At 59.4% G+C, this 18,403-nt stretch overlaps 2 protein-coding genes across 5 annotated transcripts in view; one reads left to right on the top strand and one right to left on the bottom strand.

Annotated features, from left to right (window-relative positions):
- DHCR7 (7-dehydrocholesterol reductase) overlaps positions 1–5,773 on the bottom strand; it is a 15,781-nt gene extending 10,008 nt beyond the window's left edge. Inside the window, exons 1-2 of the mRNA XM_059398983.1 lie at positions 5,666–5,773; positions 1,574–1,703 (exon numbers count right to left, since the gene is read on the bottom strand). The gene's annotated coding sequence lies outside the window, so the exon portion shown is untranslated. The remainder of the gene's footprint in view (positions 1–1,573; positions 1,704–5,665) is intronic.
- A 1,963-nt stretch (positions 5,774–7,736) lies between these two features.
- NADSYN1 (NAD synthetase 1) overlaps positions 7,737–18,403 on the top strand; it is a 33,276-nt gene continuing 22,609 nt past the window's right edge. The window contains exons 1-5 of one of the 4 annotated variants that reach the window (XM_059398969.1): positions 7,737–7,899; positions 9,802–9,862; positions 12,399–12,515; positions 14,427–14,480; positions 14,864–14,953. In XM_059398969.1, coding sequence (XP_059254952.1) covers positions 7,815–7,899; positions 9,802–9,862; positions 12,399–12,515; positions 14,427–14,480; positions 14,864–14,953 — 407 coding nt within the window. In that variant the 5' untranslated portion in view covers positions 7,737–7,814. Of the gene's footprint in view, positions 7,900–9,163; positions 9,586–9,801; positions 9,863–12,398; positions 12,516–14,426; positions 14,481–14,863; positions 14,954–18,403 lie in introns of those variants that run through there. The other 3 variants (XM_059398976.1, XM_059398960.1, XM_059398963.1) reach the window with 3 other exon arrangements.

Genomic DNA, 18,403 nt, shown 5'->3' with positions numbered 1-18,403 from the left:
CCTGGGTGGCTCAGTGGGTTGAGCCACTGCCTTCAGCTCAGGTCATGATCTCAGGGTCCTGGGATCGAGTCCCGCATCGGGCTCTCTGCTCCGCGGGGAGCCTGCTTCCTCCTCTCTCTCTCTCTGCCTGCCTCTATGCCTACTTGTGATCTTTCTCTGTCAAATAAATAAAAAAAAAAAAATCTTTAAAAAAAAAAAAGAATCATACTAGCAGCAAGTTGGATTCTGGAAGACAATGATGGAAAATTTTAAAAACTCTGAGGGAAACTGTTTTGCAACCTAGAATTCTATTCCCAGATGAACTATCATTTAGCAGAGACAACACAGGATCCATGAGAGCTGCTGAAAGAAAGCCCAGTAAAGAGACAAGGGGACGAGAACTGGGCAGTGCACCGGTCAATAACCAGTCCGCACTGGTACTAAATGAATGGCTGTAGTAAGAGAGAGAATAGAAATGATGAATTCTACTGCATTAGAGTGTGAAAAATTATTGATAGTCTGACAGTTCTATTAGAGTATTCAGAAAAAAAATAGCGAAATATATACAGAAACCTTAGTAAATGGGAAAAAAAGAAAGAAAGAAACCTTAGTGAATGGAAAAAGTGAGGCAACCACTAACTCCACGAACAATAAAAAATCATACAAGGGAAAAAACAAACTGTAATTGTAGTACATTACTTAGCTGAACAGTAAATAATAACAATTTTGTCCTAATAATGTCCTGACTGCTGGATATGTAAAAGTTGAGAGTGACAAAAGCAGATTTTTAAAAAATAAGCAGGTAAAAACAACAACACAAATCTTAAGGGGAAAAAAAAAACAAAACCCAGCAACACCAAAGTAACTAAAAGAATGAAAAGTATTTGCTTCTGGGAACTGAGACCACGGGGTGAAGCAGGGAACTGTTTACTCTATATATAAGCCTTAAAAACCAATAACTTGTTTAAAAATGTGAACATGACTTACTTTAATACAAATATACATTCACTAAAAAATTTTTCAGGGACAAAAGGCATTTTCATTTGCAATGTGGGAACTGTAGCCACATCGCTTGATTTAATTTTCACAGGTTAGTTGACAGAATGTCTGTCTATGATGTCCAAGGCAGGATGACGAGCTCCTTATGGACCAGCCATCCCTACAGCCCCGAAACAGAACACAGAGCTTGGTGTGTGGCAGGCACGTTCATTGACCACGGCAGAAAACTGCGAAAGGGCCAGAAACGGATAGGCTCCGAACCAAGTGTGGAAAAGCCAATGAGAAAATGCCACCAAAAGGAAAGTGTATCTTCTCCGGATTCAAAGAAGCCCAAATAAATATTTTGAGAGGACAGAGTTCATTCACCCAGGAGTGTCCTCTGTCATTATACTGAAACTCGCAATAAATGTGTAAGTTCTATCTTTGGAACCAGGTAGGCAGAAACAGGGGAGAGGGAGGTGTTCAGGGTGTATTTTGATATATTCCTAAGACTGACAGACGGCAATTGATGTACGAGCCGTCTTTACTTTTCCAAAGCTAAAAAGTCACTGTCCATGCCCACGAACAACGGTGCTAAGACATAAGACACGCTTACCTCCAGTGTTCTGTCCCAGCGTTTCACAGCCGAATGGAAGTGTTTCTTCTTGGATGGGCCACTCTACAATCTCTAGTCTCCTTGGATTCCAAAGGCCCACTTGATCCTTCTCAACCCACTGAACAAAGTCCTGCGGGGACACAAAGATGAGGAAGACACTCAGGGAGCTGACATTTCAGGACTGAGGCAGATAAGGACCTAAATGGCATTGACTCGAGGCCCACGGCTGGAACCAACTGAGACGCGCGAGCAGTGCTTGGGGGTTCAAAAGTGAAAGACGTCCCATGTGGGAGGGGAGAGGGGAAGGAATACTGCCAGCCGGCTTCTCTGCCTGGCACAGACAGTGTCTGGCAAACTGGAAGAACTTAATGATAATGGCAGGATGGAATCGATGTCTTCATGGCGGCGTCGCTTTGGCCATGAGCCTTAGCACAGGCAGGTACAGACCTGACAAGCCCCAGTCAACAGAAAGGCATTGTCTTCGAAGACATACACCAAGCACCCACGCATTTCTAGAAACTTGTTTGTGTCCCCAGCCCGAATCAAGCCCTCTGGAGTCAGCACATCCCACTGGCACAGTCTAGGAGCCAGAACACAGGAGTGGTCTGGCTCTGGGGCCTGGTTCTTTGTAGACTCACGGCACCCAGTGACCTTCCCAGGTTTCTTGGGTCATGAATGCCTACATGTGTGAGGACATACAGTTGTGGCTAAAGTTGGGTGAAGGAGCGTCAGTGTCCCACACCTAGGGATAAAGACCAGCCAGGTAAGGGCATGGGGCTTTCTGGCAGCCTAATCAGCAGCCTCGGCTGGTCTGAGTTCCATGGGGCAAAGCTAAAGGGACATGGCCCCCGAGGGTTAGAGGATTATATAGTACAAGTGCCTGATCCTAAGCTTCCGATTGCCAAGGCGTTCATGGCAAAGACATCCATCCCAGATAAACAAACCGCCAGCTGCTGGACCTAGCTACTGCCAGCCAAACAGCCAGAGAAGGAACCAGGCCACTCCTACCCACGAGTCTCCTTTCCGAGAGCCCTAGGTAACCAAGAGAGCTGGCCACGGCCGGACCTCCCTTCTCACGCCCTCATTCCCACTCCCATGCTTTAAACTGGCCAATAAAGAGTGGATCCATGAACCCCAGGCCCCCACCCGACCCCACGAAGGCAGAGCCCCAGGCCCGCACCTCCTCCCTCTCTCCCATGACCTTACTGTGGCTCTGAGCATTCTGTGTGCCCCCCAGGACCTGTGAGGAATAAACCTTGCACGTTGGAGCTCCAGGATTGTTGCTGAGGTGTGTCCTGTGATCCTGAGGCCCACTAGGGTCGGGCCAGCCATGATGACCCTGGGAGGGAAACTGGGGGAGTGGGAGGGGCCTGCCCCCGTAATACGAGCCCAGGAGGGTGCGTCAGGCATTCCCAGCCCACAGGATCGCTATCTACAGGCTGAGACCACCACAACAGGTGGCATATGCCCCATGGCTGCTTTTTGGCAACTTGAAAGTGTAGAAGTTTGGGGAGGCACTAGACGTCCAGGAACATGGCAGAGACGTCTGGGAGCTGGCACCAGGAACGTCCTGGAGGCCCAAGGTCACCATCAAGGCTCTGAGTTCTCACCGGGGCCGATTCCTGACGCCCACTTGGAACCCAAGTCGTGGGACCCCGTGCTAGGCCTCAGCTTCCTCACCCACACGCAGCGGTCACCTGGGTGCTCAAGGACACGAGGTCATGGCACCAAGGGCACAGAGCCCTCCCTGACCCCATCAGAATTCACCTAAAAGAGAGCCAGCTCCGGCCAAAATGATTCTCAGCGCCCTCAGGCCTCAGGAGGGCTCGGCTGGGCTCATGCAGGCAATCAGGGCACGTGAGCTTCAGGTCAGCAGAGCTCAAACAGCAACGTGTTCCTAAAGCCAGCCCCAGGGCATTCTGGCTACCCTCGTACCTGACCACGCTACTACCTGGTGGCTTCTTTCCTCCTTTCTCACGGCTTCTGTGGTCAGGGATCTGGGGAGACTGGGGGCAGATGGGGTGTACCGGAACACCTGTCTTCACGTGGTCTCCCCGTGTGACCAGTGGGGTGCCCTCACCGCCTGGGGGCTTGGCGCCATGGGAAGAGGCTCCGGGAACCAGCAGGGGCTCTGGCAGAGTTGTACCGTCCCTTCTGAGGGTCCAAGAAGACACCCGACAACACTTCCAGCACATTGTGTCTGTTACAGGGAGTCCCGAGTCCACCTCCTTCCAAGGGGAAGGGAATCAGGCTCCAGACCTTGATGTGGGGATTGCAAGGTATTAGAAGAACACAAGGGACTGTTGGGGCCATCCCTGAACGATTCAGCCTTTACAGACACTTTACATTCACTAAGCATCTCCATAGTTCCAAGCGTCCAATATCCTACTGGTTTCTTGCACCGACCCCAGAGGGCTGGCATCACGACGTGCATCTTACAGACGAGGAGGTTGGCGTTCTCTGCTCACTCAGGCCTGCGCGGATGGAGGGTAAAGCCTCCTGGGCGTGGACCAGAGGAACAAGGAAAGGACCTCTACCTCTGACTTCTAAACTTGCATTACAGTGAGCATGTTTGTAGATTTTGGAGAGCAGAAGCCTGGAGCCATGGTCGAAGCCGTGGCTTACCCTTAGAATCAGGCTCAGCGTCTCTGGGCATTTCTTTCCACCCAGGGCACATGCCTACTTTGGAAGCCCTCGGAAACCGTCCCAGGAGCAGCTCTCCTGGGCCCCTGCTGGGCCCTCAGTCCTCTCAAGGCAAGCCAGGCCGGAGCTTCCCATCACCAAGACCTTGGAAGGGCCACACATCTCCAAAGGAGCCCCTGCGTTTGGAAATGAGGCTTGTGAACTGTATGTGTGAATTGAGGGAGTGGCCACTGCAGAAGGCCCAGGGTCAGCGGGTGGGGCTGGGTTGTAGAGCACCTGCAGGTAAACCAAGAATCAGCCTGAAAATCAGTCCCACCGCGCCTTGGGAATGGAGGAGGGATGCACAGGTGACCTCCCAGACCCCCATTACAGCCACAAACGTTCCCAGAATTGTGGCTCTTGGGACTCCAAGAGCTACTTAAACACTCTTCTTGTTGTTGCTCAATTATTTTATTACATAAGTCTGTTTCCTGGAAAATAGGAAAAGAACACCTGTATTTGCATCCCTAAGGTTTGGGTGGATGGCTTTTCAAGCCGTCTTCTTAACGACAGACTATCTCCCTCCTGCCCCTTGGGCTGGGACACACCAGGGACCCCTTTTCCACGCCGAGCTCATTGGTTTTACCGGTTGCCGAAACCGTGTGTCATGATTTATCTGATCTTCTCACTGACAGTCATTGGTTGTTTCTGGGTTTTGCGAGTATAAACAGCGAGTCCTTAATAGCGTTCTTGCCCCTGCCTATGTCCCGGGATAAACTCCTACAGGCGGTCTTCTCCGACGTCTTCACAGCCAGGAGAGCAGCTGCCCACCCTGACCGGATTCTGGTGTTCATGTCCGCCTTCCTCATCTCCCCTGCGATTTGGCTCGTCTGTGTGCTTCTGTCCCGGTGACCCTTGGATTCCCAGATTCCCAAGCCAGGCCCCCCACAGGTTCCCAGAGATGCTTCCCAGCGACCGGACCTTGGCGCAGCCCCCAGAGGGCCCAGCTGTCACCATCACAATCAGGACGGGAGCGGTCCGCTGATGACAAGAACCGCGCTCTTCTCTCTCCTTCCTTCTTTGCGGACCTCCTGCCCGGCTCCCCTCCCCAGCTACCCACACATGCTTTTGGAGAAAATACACAAGATTCTCCACATTTTGTTCAAAAGGAACGAGCCAAACCGCGCTCAGCAACAAGGGGCATCGTCTGCTCCTCCCAGAGGACACGAAAGGTCTTTCCCGTGGCGCCGAGCAGCCCGGTTCCTCGCGGCCGGGTCTCAAGTCCGGGCACCGGGCGTGGCGCCCGCGGGGCCCGGCTGGCTCCTTCCCGTCCCCGGAGCTGCGGGAGGGCTCAGGTGGGCCCAGGAGGGCACGCGGCCCTCAGACCCGGGCGCCAGGCTTCTGGGAGGAGACCACCCCCGCCCGCTCCCCCGGGCGCCCCCGCCCCCCGCGCGCACCGCGCCCGCTCACCCGTGCGTGCGACGCCGCAGCCACCGGGTCTCCGACTCCAGGCCCGCGGCCAACCCCGCACCTAGAGGGGCCGCCCCGAGGCCCCGCCCCAGAATGACGTGAGGCGACAGACGACCAATCGGCGGCGGGCCCTGCGCGGCCGGCACCCCTGCGCCCCGCGATTGGCCGCGCGCCTCGCCCCACCCCCTGAGCTGACTCCGGGCCACCAACCCCGCCACTGCGCTGGGCTGGGGCGCGAGACCGACCGCGAGGGCCCGCCCCGCGGATGGGGGCTGCGGGAGCGCGACCCCGCACGCCTGCTGCCCCCGCCCCGCGGCCGCCGGCGAGCTGCCCCCGCTGCGCCCCGTCCCTCGTTCCGCAGGTGCGGCTTCCGAGGCGCGCAGCAGCCCCTTGCTGAGCGTCTGGTGTGTCCGGCGCTGGGCGCACAGCAACCCCCAGAACGGACAACGTCCCTGCTCCCAGGGGTCGGGTCTGTTAGGGGCGGGGGAGGGGAGCAGTAATCAATAAGCAATAATCAATCAGGCTCAGATGGTGAAGGTGCTGCGCAGAAGACTGAAGTGGGCAGGGTGGGAGAGGGTGAGCGCGTGAGTAGCGGTTTGACCTGGGGGTGTCAGGGAGGGCTCTGCTGGGAGCTGTTCGTTACAAGCCGGGCCCGGTCAGGAAGCCCCGCCGCACGGAGGCCTGCTTCCCCCAGAAGTGAGAGAGATGGAGTTTCGGGTGAGGGTCCCGCCGTGCGGACACAAGAGGGAAAGGCGCAGCGGCGCTGGAAGAGGGAGAGGTTGAACTGCCAGGCAAGCGTGGGCCAGATCCGGTGATAACAACCCAGGACAGTCGTCCTGCTTGCCAGGGATGCCCAAGGCGTATACATACTCCTACCTACGGAGATCAGCCGCTAGACAGCGCCACCCGGGCAGGGGCCTGACCTTGGGCAGTGCCAACCGAGCAGGCCACGGAGGGGAGGGCCACTGGAGGTGTCTGCTGGCCCCACTCCCCGCGTTCGGACAAAGTTCTTGTTTGCACAGGGATCTGGCTGGCACAGCTCTGTCCCTCACAGACATTCCCCCCTGCAGTTTTCTATTTTTTTAAATGTCAAACATCCCAGCCAGTTGGATCCACACTAAGCGAGCACACACACACCTAGACTCAGCAGCTGCCAAGTTTGCCACCTTTCATTTCTTTCTCTCCCGCTGTGCCCACCCCCCACTGTTGTTCCCTGAACCATTAGTGAGCTGCGGGTGAGGTCTTCTTCCTCAATTCTTCAGCAGCCCCTTCTGACGTTACCAAAACAAAACACATCCCGCTTTGGACATTCTGCGTCAGCGCAGAATGCATCGTCCGCTGTCCGTTTCCCGCATCTCCCCCCGCTATCCGGCACAGCCGTTCCTTACAAGCCGGGCGGGTCAGGAAGCCGCGCCGCACCCGGGCCAGGGCCCCGCAGCCTCCGTCGGGAGCAGGGCCCGCCCGCCTCGCTTCCTTTCCCAGCGTCCGCCGCGGACAGCGGAGCTTTAGACACGGGGGCTGCATCTCAGGTGTGGAAGTGCGTGTGGCAGCGGCAGCACCGCAGGTCGGGAGCACGGGACGGACGGTCCGGCCCGCGGCGGGCAGAGGAACCCACACGGGAAACCGGACCCCACCCTACACGCGCTGACGGCCGACCTGGGTTAAGGACATGGGAAAACTTGCGCAGCGGCTCGTCCCCAGCGCTCCGGGCAAGAGCGGCGGCACCGAGCGGGCGCGGCGGACCGCTGACCGCGGACCGCGGACCGCTGAGCGCATGCGCGGTGCTGGCCCGGGCCGCCCCCCGCGCAGAAGCCCGCGGGCGCGAGCGGCGGGCTGGGGCTCTCGTCCCCCCGTGCGGCGGCCGCTGCGAACGTGTCTCACACGACGAGGGAAGCAGCCCGGCTGCCCAGGCACCCCGGGGGCCGCTCGGGCGCAGGCGGGGCGCACAGCAGAGGGCGGCGCGGCGGGCTCCGGGGACGGCGCTCGCGGAGGGGCGGGGGACCGGGCCTCCCTCCTGCGCAGGCGCGGCCGCGAGCTCCGCGCGCGGGGCGGGGCGTGGGCGGGGCGTGGGCGGGGCCTGTCGCCGCAGCTGGGCTGTCCGCGGCCTGCCAGACCCGCGGGGCGACCCGGAAGAGCCGCTGCTGTCAGGATGGGCCGGAAGGTGACCGTGGCCACCTGCGCGCTCAACCAATGGGCCCTGGACTTCGAGGGCAATTTGCAGAGGATTTTACAGAGTAAGTCTGGGGCGGCGGGGTGGGGGAGTGGGAGGACAGGGTAGAGCCGGGGTGTGTGTCCGGGGTAGGGGAGCGGCGATCCGGGGCGGGACAGGTGCGAGGGGGGACGGGGTGCGGCGGGCACAGGTGCTGGGGGAGCGGAGGGACGGGGTGGGGCAGGGGCGGGCGGGGTGGCGGGGTCACGGGGTGGGGGCGGGCCGAGGTCCAGGCCGGCCCCTGCTTGCTTGCGACGCACACACGTCCCTGCTCTTTGGAAGGTCGCAGCCCACCTGCCCCTGCTCTTTGGAAGGTCGCAGCCCACCTGCGGGCAGATGAGATGATGCATAAGGACCACCCCCCTCGCGGGCCCCTCCTGAATAGGGGGTGGCTTACGGGGCCTGGGGGGACCCCTGGTGTACACTCGTGGTAGGGAAAGTCTGGCTGCAGAGGTACGGACCGCGATGAGAGGCTGAGGCTTACCTGTCTTCACACCTCTGGGGTCCGGTGTGGCTCAGCCAGGGCCCAGCTGCCCACAGGTGCTAAGTTGCCCATGTTTAGAGGCTTTCAGGGGAGAGCGTGGCCAACCACCAGCGAGGAGGATGTTGTGAAGAAGTGTCCCAGGAAACATGGTTTTGTAACCAGAGAACTGGTTCCCAACTCAGGCCCGGCAGCCTGCCGTCCACACTCGAGCAACAGTGATGGGGCTGGGTTAGGGAGAAAGTTGCTTTATTCAGGAACCAGGCAGCCGAGGAAGATGGTGGACTAACGTGTCAGAGGCCATCTAACCCCTGTCCGGGGGAGCCCGAGGGTTTCAAATGGGAAGGTTCTGGAAGAGGGAGGGGGGCTGTGTGCGGAAGGAGCAGGTGCCCAGGCGGCAGTCGGATGCGGCCGTGACCCTGAATGGACTCACTGGCATCCCCACACCCCCTGAGCTGCTCTTGAATGCGATCGGGGTGCATCATCTGGGAGAGCCAGGTCCCTCACCCCGGGAGGCCAGTGGTCTGATGATCTCAAGGACAGCAGGTTGGTTCTGCGGCACATCCAGGGATCTCCAGGTCAGCAAGCGAGGAGCACGTGAGCTTGAAGCAAGTCAGACTTCAAGACAGGCGGGAGTGCTGTTCCTGTGTCGGGTGCCTGGAGACCATCCCGATGGGTAGACTGCGGGAGAAGCCGGCCCCAGGAGCAGAGCAGAGCAAGGGACGAGCCTGGGAGCTTAGAGACTAGGGTGTGCTTGTTGCGAGGGTCCCCATATGGGAGCCTTAGCACCAGCTCATCTGTGAGAGGAGAAGGTCCAACTACTCATACCTACAGCCGGAGCGGGGCTGTCCTGGGCAGCCCCACAGGTGTGCTCACGCCAGCCAGTCTTGCAAGAGGGTTTCCTAAGAGCAGTAAGAACAGGAGGTGCACACGAGGCCATCTTTTCAGCAACGTGCCCTAGACCTTCAACCTCAACCTGCTTTCATCTCCTGAGCACAGAGCAGTCGTTGGAGCGAGGCGGTCAGTGGCCAGAGCCGAGTCTCTGTTCCGGTGGCCTTTCCCCGGCAGGTGGGCACTGGGCCTGCTGTCTCAAACCAGAGGTTGCTGGTACCCGGTGGTGCCGCTGGAGGCCGCGGCCCTTCGAATCCCGCCCTCTCACTGCACTCCGTCCTCCACACCTGCCCGTTAATGAGCGACGAGGGTGCGGCTTCCTCCTCCCCCAGGCTAAGGGTCAGTCCTGCGGGCCCTGTGTCCTGTGTCCTGCCGGTGTAAGCAGGTTCTGTGGGACAGCCGCTCCTGGGCCGCGTGGGGCGGGGTCCGGGAGATCGCTGAGTGCTCCGGTTCCCGGTTCGTTGTCTGGTTTTTATCCCACCTGATGCCGCGGCAGCAGTGTCTCGTCTGCCTCCGGCCACGGTGTAAGCACTGAAACTTCTCTCTCTCGCTCAGGTATCGAAATTGCCAAACGCAAAGGAGCAAGATACAGGCTGGGACCGGAACTGGAAATATGGTGAGGCCTGAACACGGACCCCGCAGGGCAGGGAGGCGGAGGGACCGGCATCAGCTCCCTGCGGCGGAAACGCAGCGGAGGGGGTGGGCACAGAGAGCTGCGGCGGTGCGGGCCTGCCGAGGGGCATCCGAAGCCGGCGAGTGGGCCTGCTGGTCGCCTGGAGTGCGGCAGCTGGGCTGATGGCGGAGCCCACCACCCTTCCCAGGCCCTCCCTTTCGCGTGTGGCCGTCAGCACACGTCGCTTCCTGGTCTCGGCATCTCTCCACAGCGAGTGTGAGGGGTCATTTCCGCTCTGCCTTCTCGCAGCGATCGGGAAGCTGGGTCCTCCTTGTCCCTTATTCAGAAATAAGCAAGCGGTCGTCGCGTTTAAGTGTCTTACGAACTACCGTGGTTTTGTGACAGATGTGCGCGGCCCTCTGGGTTCCCACATGCACAAGTCCTGGCCATTCGTGGGACCGGAAGTCCCTCCTCGGGCCATGACCCCACCTCGGTTTCGGGCTTCGTGTAAACAGCGTTTCTTTGCCAGTGTCTTTGTATCTGTCCTTAAGGCCACTCCTGTCCTCCTCGTGAGCTAGACTTCTGTGCTTGGAACCCGGCTTCAGCTCGGCCTGTGTCTCCCATAGTAGCCAAGGGCTTTTGTACCCTCACTTAACGTGGTCTTCAAGGCACTCCTCGGGCCCTGGGGTCTTGGTGTGTCTATGTGACCTCTACCCCCGGGGTCCTGGCTCTGTCTTTATATTTTGTCTGTTCTTCCCACTGCAGGGCTGCCCTCAATAGCCCCGTCCCCCAGACTTATCGTGGCCCAGACGCTTCCAGGTTAGGTCCTTGCCCCTTTCTTAGTCCTGTGCTCTCCCCACGCCTGGCCCCCAAACCTGGACCTGTCAGTTTAAACGATGGATCCCAGGACGGTATGGCGGTATCCTGTCATCTTTAGCCCCCTCAGGCCCCTCTTTATTATTTGCATTAGTTTGCAGAGAGGAAGCTGGGGCAGGAGGGGAGCCCAGCCCGTTCCCAGAGCTCGCCCACTTCATGACCCTCGTGGTCAGGGCTCCAGCTCCTGCCCCAAAAGGGGCACCTGGAGGGGAAGTGAGGGGCCGGTGCCACTGGGACAGTCTGACTTGCGGACCTAGACATCCTTTGCCAGAAAGGCTGTGTTCTTTGGGCCAATTTGGTAGACTTTGCAGACAGAAGATTGCTGCCTAAACTGGGCGGGGGGCACTTACAGCCCCCGTTACAAAATGCCCCTCCAGCTGTCGGCCAGCCCCAGAGGCAAGGGGCCCGCTGATGGCTGCACGTTCGGCATGCGTTACTGTCCGGTCCCCCCATGTGGCGCGGGTGCCACCAGGGCATGAGACCCCCAGAACAGGACTCTGCCCAGGAGAGGACAGGCCAGCGCAGGTCTTGAGCCCTCCTGGGGGCATCTCCTGGAACTCGTTTTTCTCTGAGAACCTGGACTTTCCTTCTCAGAACCCAAGGCCGAGAGGCCTGCCTTCTAGACGTTAAACATGCAAATGCCCGTTTGTGGAGGTCTGTGTCCGCCTGCACAAGCTTTGCTCGGCACCTGCGTCATGGCTCCCAAGCCACTGCACAGGAGGAAGGCCACGTTTCTGAAGATTTGGACGCTCTCTGCTTTCTTCCCGGCACACCCGTGCCAGGAGACTGCCCACAAGCCTGTCTTCAAGTTTCATGACATCCTGGAGCTCTGAGTTTCCTGGGGCTGCTGGAAACACAGTCCCACAGGCTGGGTGACTTCGGGCAGCTGGTTCTGGAGGCCAGAAGCCCCAAATCAGGGTGTCGACAGGGCCCTGCTTCCTCCAGAAGCTCCAGGGGAGGGCCCGTCCTGTCTCGTCTAGCGGTCACTCCCAGTCCCTTGTCCTGCGGCCGCATGCCTCCTGTCTCCGTCTTCCTGTGCCCCCATCCCTGTCGTGTCCTCCTGTCGGATTCAGACCTGCCCAAGTCCTTCGGGCTCCTCTTCTCCTTAGATCTTTAGTGACTTCTGTAGAGACCCTTCCCCAAGTGCGGTCATGTTCACGGGCTCTGGAGGGTAGGAGGGGGATGCAGGCTTCTGGGGGACACCGTCCGGCCTGCTACCAGCGGGACCCCCAGCCGGAGCTACGAGTCGCTCTGTGAGTGATCACGGAAGGGTAACGATGCCCCTTGCCCGAGGAGCGTGTTCCTGTGGGTCCGGCTCTGTAGATCCATGTGATTTTGGCTATGTTTACAGTTAAAAAAAAAAAAAAAAAAACCCATCGGTGGACATGTTGACACAAGCGAGAATTTCTCAGTGTAATTTAAAGCTAGAAGGAAGAGCCGGGGGCCACAGGTTTCTTCATTTCCGGGGAAACACATCTTCTGTTGCAGCAGTGATCCTAGCTCGGGTTAGAGAGTGCAATCTTGGGCTGCACTCCCGCACGTCTGACCCCGATGGCCCGTGGGCCCCTGTTGCCCCCCCAGTGTCTCCCGGGCTCCCCTGCCCCCCTCCTCGCCTCCCCTGGGGCATCTCCGGGGCTCACCCGCCTGCTCCCTTCCTCTGCAGTGGCTACGGGTGTTGGGATCATTATTACGAGTCGGACACCCTCTTGCATTCGCTCCAAGTCCTGGCTGCCCTTCTGGAATCTCCGGTCACTCGGGACATCATCTGCGACGTGGGAATGTAAGTGCCACCGCGAGCGTCGGGAAGGCAGACTCAGAAAAGAAGAACGGTTCAGGTGCGAGCTCTCCTGCGGGGGGGTGTGGAGCCGGCCCGTTCCAGATACAAAAGGCCTTCTGCTGAAAAGCGGGTTTTGTTCCCTCGCCGGCCTGTAGACCCCTAAGTCCCCCTCGGAGGCAGCTCCAGAAAGCGGTTTTGCAGGTTCCCCCAGAAGCTCCCGGGCGTGTGGGAGCACAGGGAGCGCAGTGGGAGCCCAGCGTTCTCCCTGCCGCACGCGGACACGCGTGGCACTTTCTTTACTTGACGGTAAGTTCTGGGATGATGCCACGTCACTCCACATCAGTGCGCGGACCCCATGGTCACAGGTGCAGGTGTATACGGCGCGGGTACGTAGGGGGCGGAGTCCAGAGATGCAGGTGTATCCGGCGCGGGTACGTAGGGGGCGGGGTCCAGGGACGCAGGTGTGTACAGGCGCCGGTACGTAGGGGGCGGGGTCCAGGGACCCAGGTGTGTACGGCGCGGGTACGTAGGGGGCGGGGTCCAGAGATGCAGGTGTATACGGCGCGGGTACGTAGGGGGCGGGGTCCAGGGACCCAGGGGTGTACAGGCGCGGGTACGTAGGGGGCGGGGTCCGGGGACGCAGGTGTGTACAGGTGCGGGTACGTAGGGGGCAGGGTCCGGGGACGCAGGTGTGTACAGGTGCGGGTACGTAGGGGGCGGGGTCCAGGGACGCAGGTGTATACGGCGCGGGTACGTAGCGGTCCCCTGCGACTCTGCTTCCTCGCTCACAGCTCCTGCTCTGAGTCCCTCCTCCTTCCTGTAAGGACCTGGTGACTTGATTGCGCGGCCCCCGGCATCCGGGGTCGTCTCCCCATCTCAGGGTCTGTAGCTTAGTCATCGCGTCTGCAAAGCCCCCTCGCTACGTCAGGTGGTCAGGTCCCAGGCTCCAGAAATTAGGACCTGGACGTTCCTGCGTGTCCTGATTCAGGCCGCACAGGGGCTCGGTCCTGCTCTGGCCGTGTTGTCTCCCTCTGGTTTGCCCTTGTGTTTAGTAGCTCTCCTGTACTCCGCTTTCTTCTGGGGGCTTGGAATCTATAATCCTATTTTGTTAAAGATTTATTTCTTTATTTGAGAGAGAGAGAGGGAGGGGCAGAGGGAGTGGGGAGAAGCAGGGAGTAAATGTGGGGCCTGAGGTCATGACCCAAGCCGAAATCGAGTGCCAGCCACTCAACGGACTCAGCCACCCAGGCGCCTATAATCCTATTTTTATTTTTCTACTTTTTACTCTTAAAATGCTAACAATCATATTTATAAAGATATTTTTTTCCAGATCCAGCATTTATCTGGGCCTATAAGCTTCTGAACAAAACAATGATTATATTCTGACGCCCTTGATGCCTGCCCAGCTCTGCCCTAGCAGAGCCCATGGCTTCCTGCGGACGGGGAGGACACGGTCCGGCGTGGGGGGGGACGGGAAGTGCACTGTCTGTGGGACGGGTCCAGGCAGAGTGGGGGACACGTGTCTCAGCACCCCCGGCCCCGAGAGGGCCCACCTCCTAGAAGGGGCACAGGCCGCAGGTCAGGAGGTGTGCTGAAGGAGAACCGGGAAGGCATAGGGGCTGGTGCCTGAGGCCAGTAGGGGACGGAGAGATGACACGGTGACAGGGCTGTGTGCAGGTGGGGGGGCAGCCGTGGAAGGTCTGAGAATGTTCCAGGAGAGAGGGAGAGTCGGAGACGGAATGACTGCTCCGTTAGAAGAGTCCCTCCTCTTTGGAGCCTCCGCCAGGGCAGGAGCCCCCTGCGGAAGCTGCCACGGAGCCTCGTGCTTCCCTCCCAGGCCTGAGGACGCTTCGCACGGAAATGGACATGGGGTTTTGCTGTTCACAGATACGCGTGTGTCCTCTCTCTCTGCAGGCCTGTCATGCACAAAAATGTCCGCTACAACTGCAGGGTGATATTTCTCAATGGGTAAGTGACGGCCGCCTCCCCCAGGCTCTGCTGCCCTGGCCATGCCCCCGGGAACCGGGTGGTCCCTGGAACCATGGGAGCCGTGTGCTGAGCGGCAGCTTCCAGAAACGCCGGGTCCTTAATGTCACTGCTTCTGGTCTCTGCCCGCCGTAGACCCTTCGGGTATGAGGAGAGACCGTGGGTGAGGCCGCTGGCTGGGAGTTGTTGAGGGAGGGCGGTGTGCCTGTTTCCCTGGCAGACACCGGACTTCAGCTGCCCACACAGCACACCTGCTGGGTCTTGCCGACTCGGTCATCGTCCCTTGTCAGGGGAGGGCAAACCCATGGGCCGCCCCTGGCTGCCAGATGTTCATCTCAGGCGCCATCCTGTTCTCCTGCCCGCAGGAAGATCCTGCTCATCAGACCCAAAATGGCCTTGGCCAATGAGGGCAACTACCGGGAGCTGCGCTGGTTCACCCCGTGGTCCCGGAGCCGGTGAGTCCCGCTGCCCCGAGCAGGACGCGCGGGTCGTGGCCACTCTGGACGCTTGTGTCCTGTCTTCCCTGGGCGGAGCCGTGGTCTGCATCCTGGGGGAGGTGTGTGAGAACCCGGGGCACGTTCCTGCCGTTTCTGGCACAACACTCTTGAGGCTGCTGGTTACAGAGTGGCTGGTTTAGTACAGAAGCTCATCGACTGTGGCCCCTCGAGCATCTGGTGTCTAGGGGTCTCGGCCCGAGGCTTCGGGCTATCCCCTGCACAGCGCACAGCACGGCAGCATCCCTGGCATCCCCTACAGGCAGTTCTTTTGTGACAGCCTCGGATGTGTCCTGACTTTGCCAGGTGTGCCCTGAGGGGCACGGTCATCCGCGGGCTGAGAGACCCGCCCAGTGTGCCTGCCGGGTGCTGCTGCTGCTGCAGGTCGAGCTTCCAGTGATGTATCTTCGAATGCTCCATAGTCTTATATAGGAAGTGGTGTGGTTTTGGCATGCAACCCCTTGCACAGCTCTGGGGGACTTCTCCCTGTCCTGGACTGACCCACGCGTCACTGTCTCTGAGGAGTTGCTCATTTGCAGGCACATGGCTTCTAGTAGGTTCAAAGGTTCCCACGACCCCTTCTGAGGTTGACTTCTGGACCACGGTTTGCTCTAATAGGATGTGATCAGGACAGCCAGGTGGGAGAGATGCACGGGGCCGGAGCTGGGGTGTTCCGCTCTCCCCAGATCTCCACGCGGTCGCCAACCCGAGAGCTCCCCGAACCTTGTTCTCCACGGTGTTCTGGAGGCTTCGTGAAAGCGTGACTGATGGAATCATTGGCCTTTGGCCACTGAACTCCTCCCCCAGCCAGTGGTGCCTCCCCAGTCCCGGAGGTGGGTCCGAAAGCTCCAGCTCCTGGGTTGGCCCCGGCAACCAGCGGGCCTTTCCCACTGACACCATTAGCATGACACCTTTAGGGCCAGCTCAGTGCTGGGAAGACCAAGTCCACTTCCTATGGTAAATTCCAATAGCTACTTTCTAAGCAGGATCACTGAGGGGGTTCTGCTACCTTGCCTGCCTGCACATGTCTTTATGGGGCTCTTATGTGTGATGAATAGTTTTGCAGAATTTAAAAAACAACCCTAGGTTCAACAGAACTTTTTTGCATGGTTTTAGTTGTGTCCCTTGAAGGATTGTCTTTGGCTTGTGCTCTCGCCGGGGAGGAGCCTGCCGCTACTCCGAGTTTTCTTCTCTCCAGGGCTGGGGGAGAAGCTTCTCGTTACCTTTGCTCTTTTAACATTTTGTTCTACGGGCCTTGGTGTGGGTCTTTGGGCCCTTGTGTGAGGCCCTCTGTGGCCCTGTGACCCTTGGCTTCCGGAAAGGTCATCCTTTCTGGGCGAGTTTCTGTTCTGGGCTCTGTTTCTGGAACGCCTCTTGATTGGGGATCCGATTTCCTGGGCCATCTTCTCTGGTGGTCTTAGCTCTGCTTTTTCACACTCCAGAAGATTCCATCCCCCGACCCTCCATCTCTGCCGGAATCCGCACGTGGCCATCTTCTGAGAGCTCTCATTTTCTCGTGCTTGCTTAGGTCAAGCACGAGCCTCTCGGAGGGCTTGTTTGCGGCTCTTACAGAGCAGGCGTCTCTGGTGGTGGGAGGTCGAACCCCGCCTCTGCCACCCGGCCGGGCCCCTTGGGGCCAGGAAAGTGACCTGACCTCTGTGCACCTTGGGGCCCACCATGGCGGTGACCCCGCAGGGCTGTGGTTGCGGGGCTGACGCGAGTCGGTGTGTGAGGCGCTGCGTGCAGCGAGCGGCCAGCGTCAGTGTGGCCTGTCCCTGTCCTCCTGGTCTCCTTAGCTCTGAGAAGGGCGCCGGCAGGTGGAGGGGACCCAGCAGCGTTTGCCGAATGCCCGAAGGTTGCTGCTCGGGTGTATAAGGGACGCCCGAATCAATAGAAAACAGAGAAAGTTCTCAATCCGAGAAACTCAGACGGGCAACTACAGGTACAAAGAACAACGGTGAGATTTGACAGACGCGAGGAGCGGGCGAGCCGGTGCCGGAGAGTGCGAGCTGCGGCCGGTGCGAGCCGGCGGCACCGTTGGGACGCACCAGGTCCCGGCGAGGGTGCCAGACCAAGGGCGACTTTGCAGAACAGTTGCGCATGGCCTTGTGGGGGGGGGCCGCGCCCGCCCCCCCCCCCGCCCCGTGCTGTGAACCTGTGGGCACCTCGCGGGGATGAGGCAGGACGCCCGCGGGGAGCCGCAGGCTGGGGACAGCGGGGACCGTGTGAGGCACGTCGAGGCCGGGAGCAGGTGCACCGGCCGGCGGCCGTCAGGGCGCACAGCTGTCGGCAGGGCCGTGCCTCGCGGGCAGAGCTTCCAGCTGCCGGGCTCCTCCTGCCCGCCCCGTGTGCACCCGGCAGTGTTGACATGACCGTCGGGACTTTAATTTTTTTAAAAGATTTATTTGTTTATTTGAGAGAGAGCGACAGAGCACGAGCTGGGGACGGGCAGGGGACAAGCAGGCTCCCCGCTGAGCAGGGAGCCCCATGCGGGACTCGATCCCAGGGCCCTGAGACCATGACTTGAGCCAAAGCAGACGCTTCACCCGCTGAGCCCCCGGGGCCCCTGCTGTCGGGGCTGTGATCTGGGGAATATTTTCTGTCTCCGCTCTCGGATGCTTTCGTTCTGTTGTGTTCGCCGTTGGGCGCCACGAGTCCGGGTCTTCAGCCCTCTCTCCGCCACGTACCTGTGTTTTCTCTTGGGGCCTCATTCCTCTAACCCCATCCTCTGTGCTGTGCCCGGCCGGAGACTCTGTTCTTCAGATCTGTGCAGGTCCCAGTTTTTCAGACCCTTTTCATCGCGCACAGGCTCTCCTGTCTCCCACTGTCTGATCATCTCTTCTCTGAGATCTGTTCCTGGGGCGTGTTGTCTCTGGATTTCCTGGGAGTCTGGTGTCGCACGTCCCCGTCATGTGGACGTGTGGGTCTCGTGGCGGCTCCTCCAGACGGGCGCTCGCGTGGTGACGCCCGTGGCGGGGTCGCGGCTGACGCTGAGCTAGAGTCGCCGCTGTCCCGTCGGCACCGTTGAAACGACAGAGGTTTTTACCCACGGGCGCCGCGCCAAAATGGCCTCGATGGTGGGGCACGTCCCTGTGTCCCTACCATAGTGATGACCGCGTGACCGCTTCAGGCCTGGGAAAATGAGAAAAAATGATCCAGTTCTTGACTGCAGAGAATTTGAGAATCGACTCGTTTTCGTTATGTTCTCGGTTGTGCCCCCAGATTTAAGCGGGGTGAGGCAGGCGTCACTGGGGCTCTGTAGCTGTTCCGGGCAGAGAAGGCTCATGGCGCCAAGACGGGTTTCTTGGCAGGAGTCCGCAGCTAGGTTTCTCCAGAGGGTGTTGGCTGGGAGGAAAGGGTATCCAGCCAGAGAAGGGCATAGGCTGTGCAGAGGGGTCAGGTGTGGGGTCG

The sequence above is a fragment of the Mustela nigripes genome, chromosome 1 (genome assembly GCF_022355385.1).
Source record: "Mustela nigripes isolate SB6536 chromosome 1, MUSNIG.SB6536, whole genome shotgun sequence".
Lineage (NCBI taxonomy): Eukaryota > Metazoa > Chordata > Mammalia > Carnivora > Mustelidae > Mustela > Mustela nigripes.
Note: the sequence above shows the minus strand (reverse complement) of the source record. Positions and strands in the feature narration are given on the sequence as shown.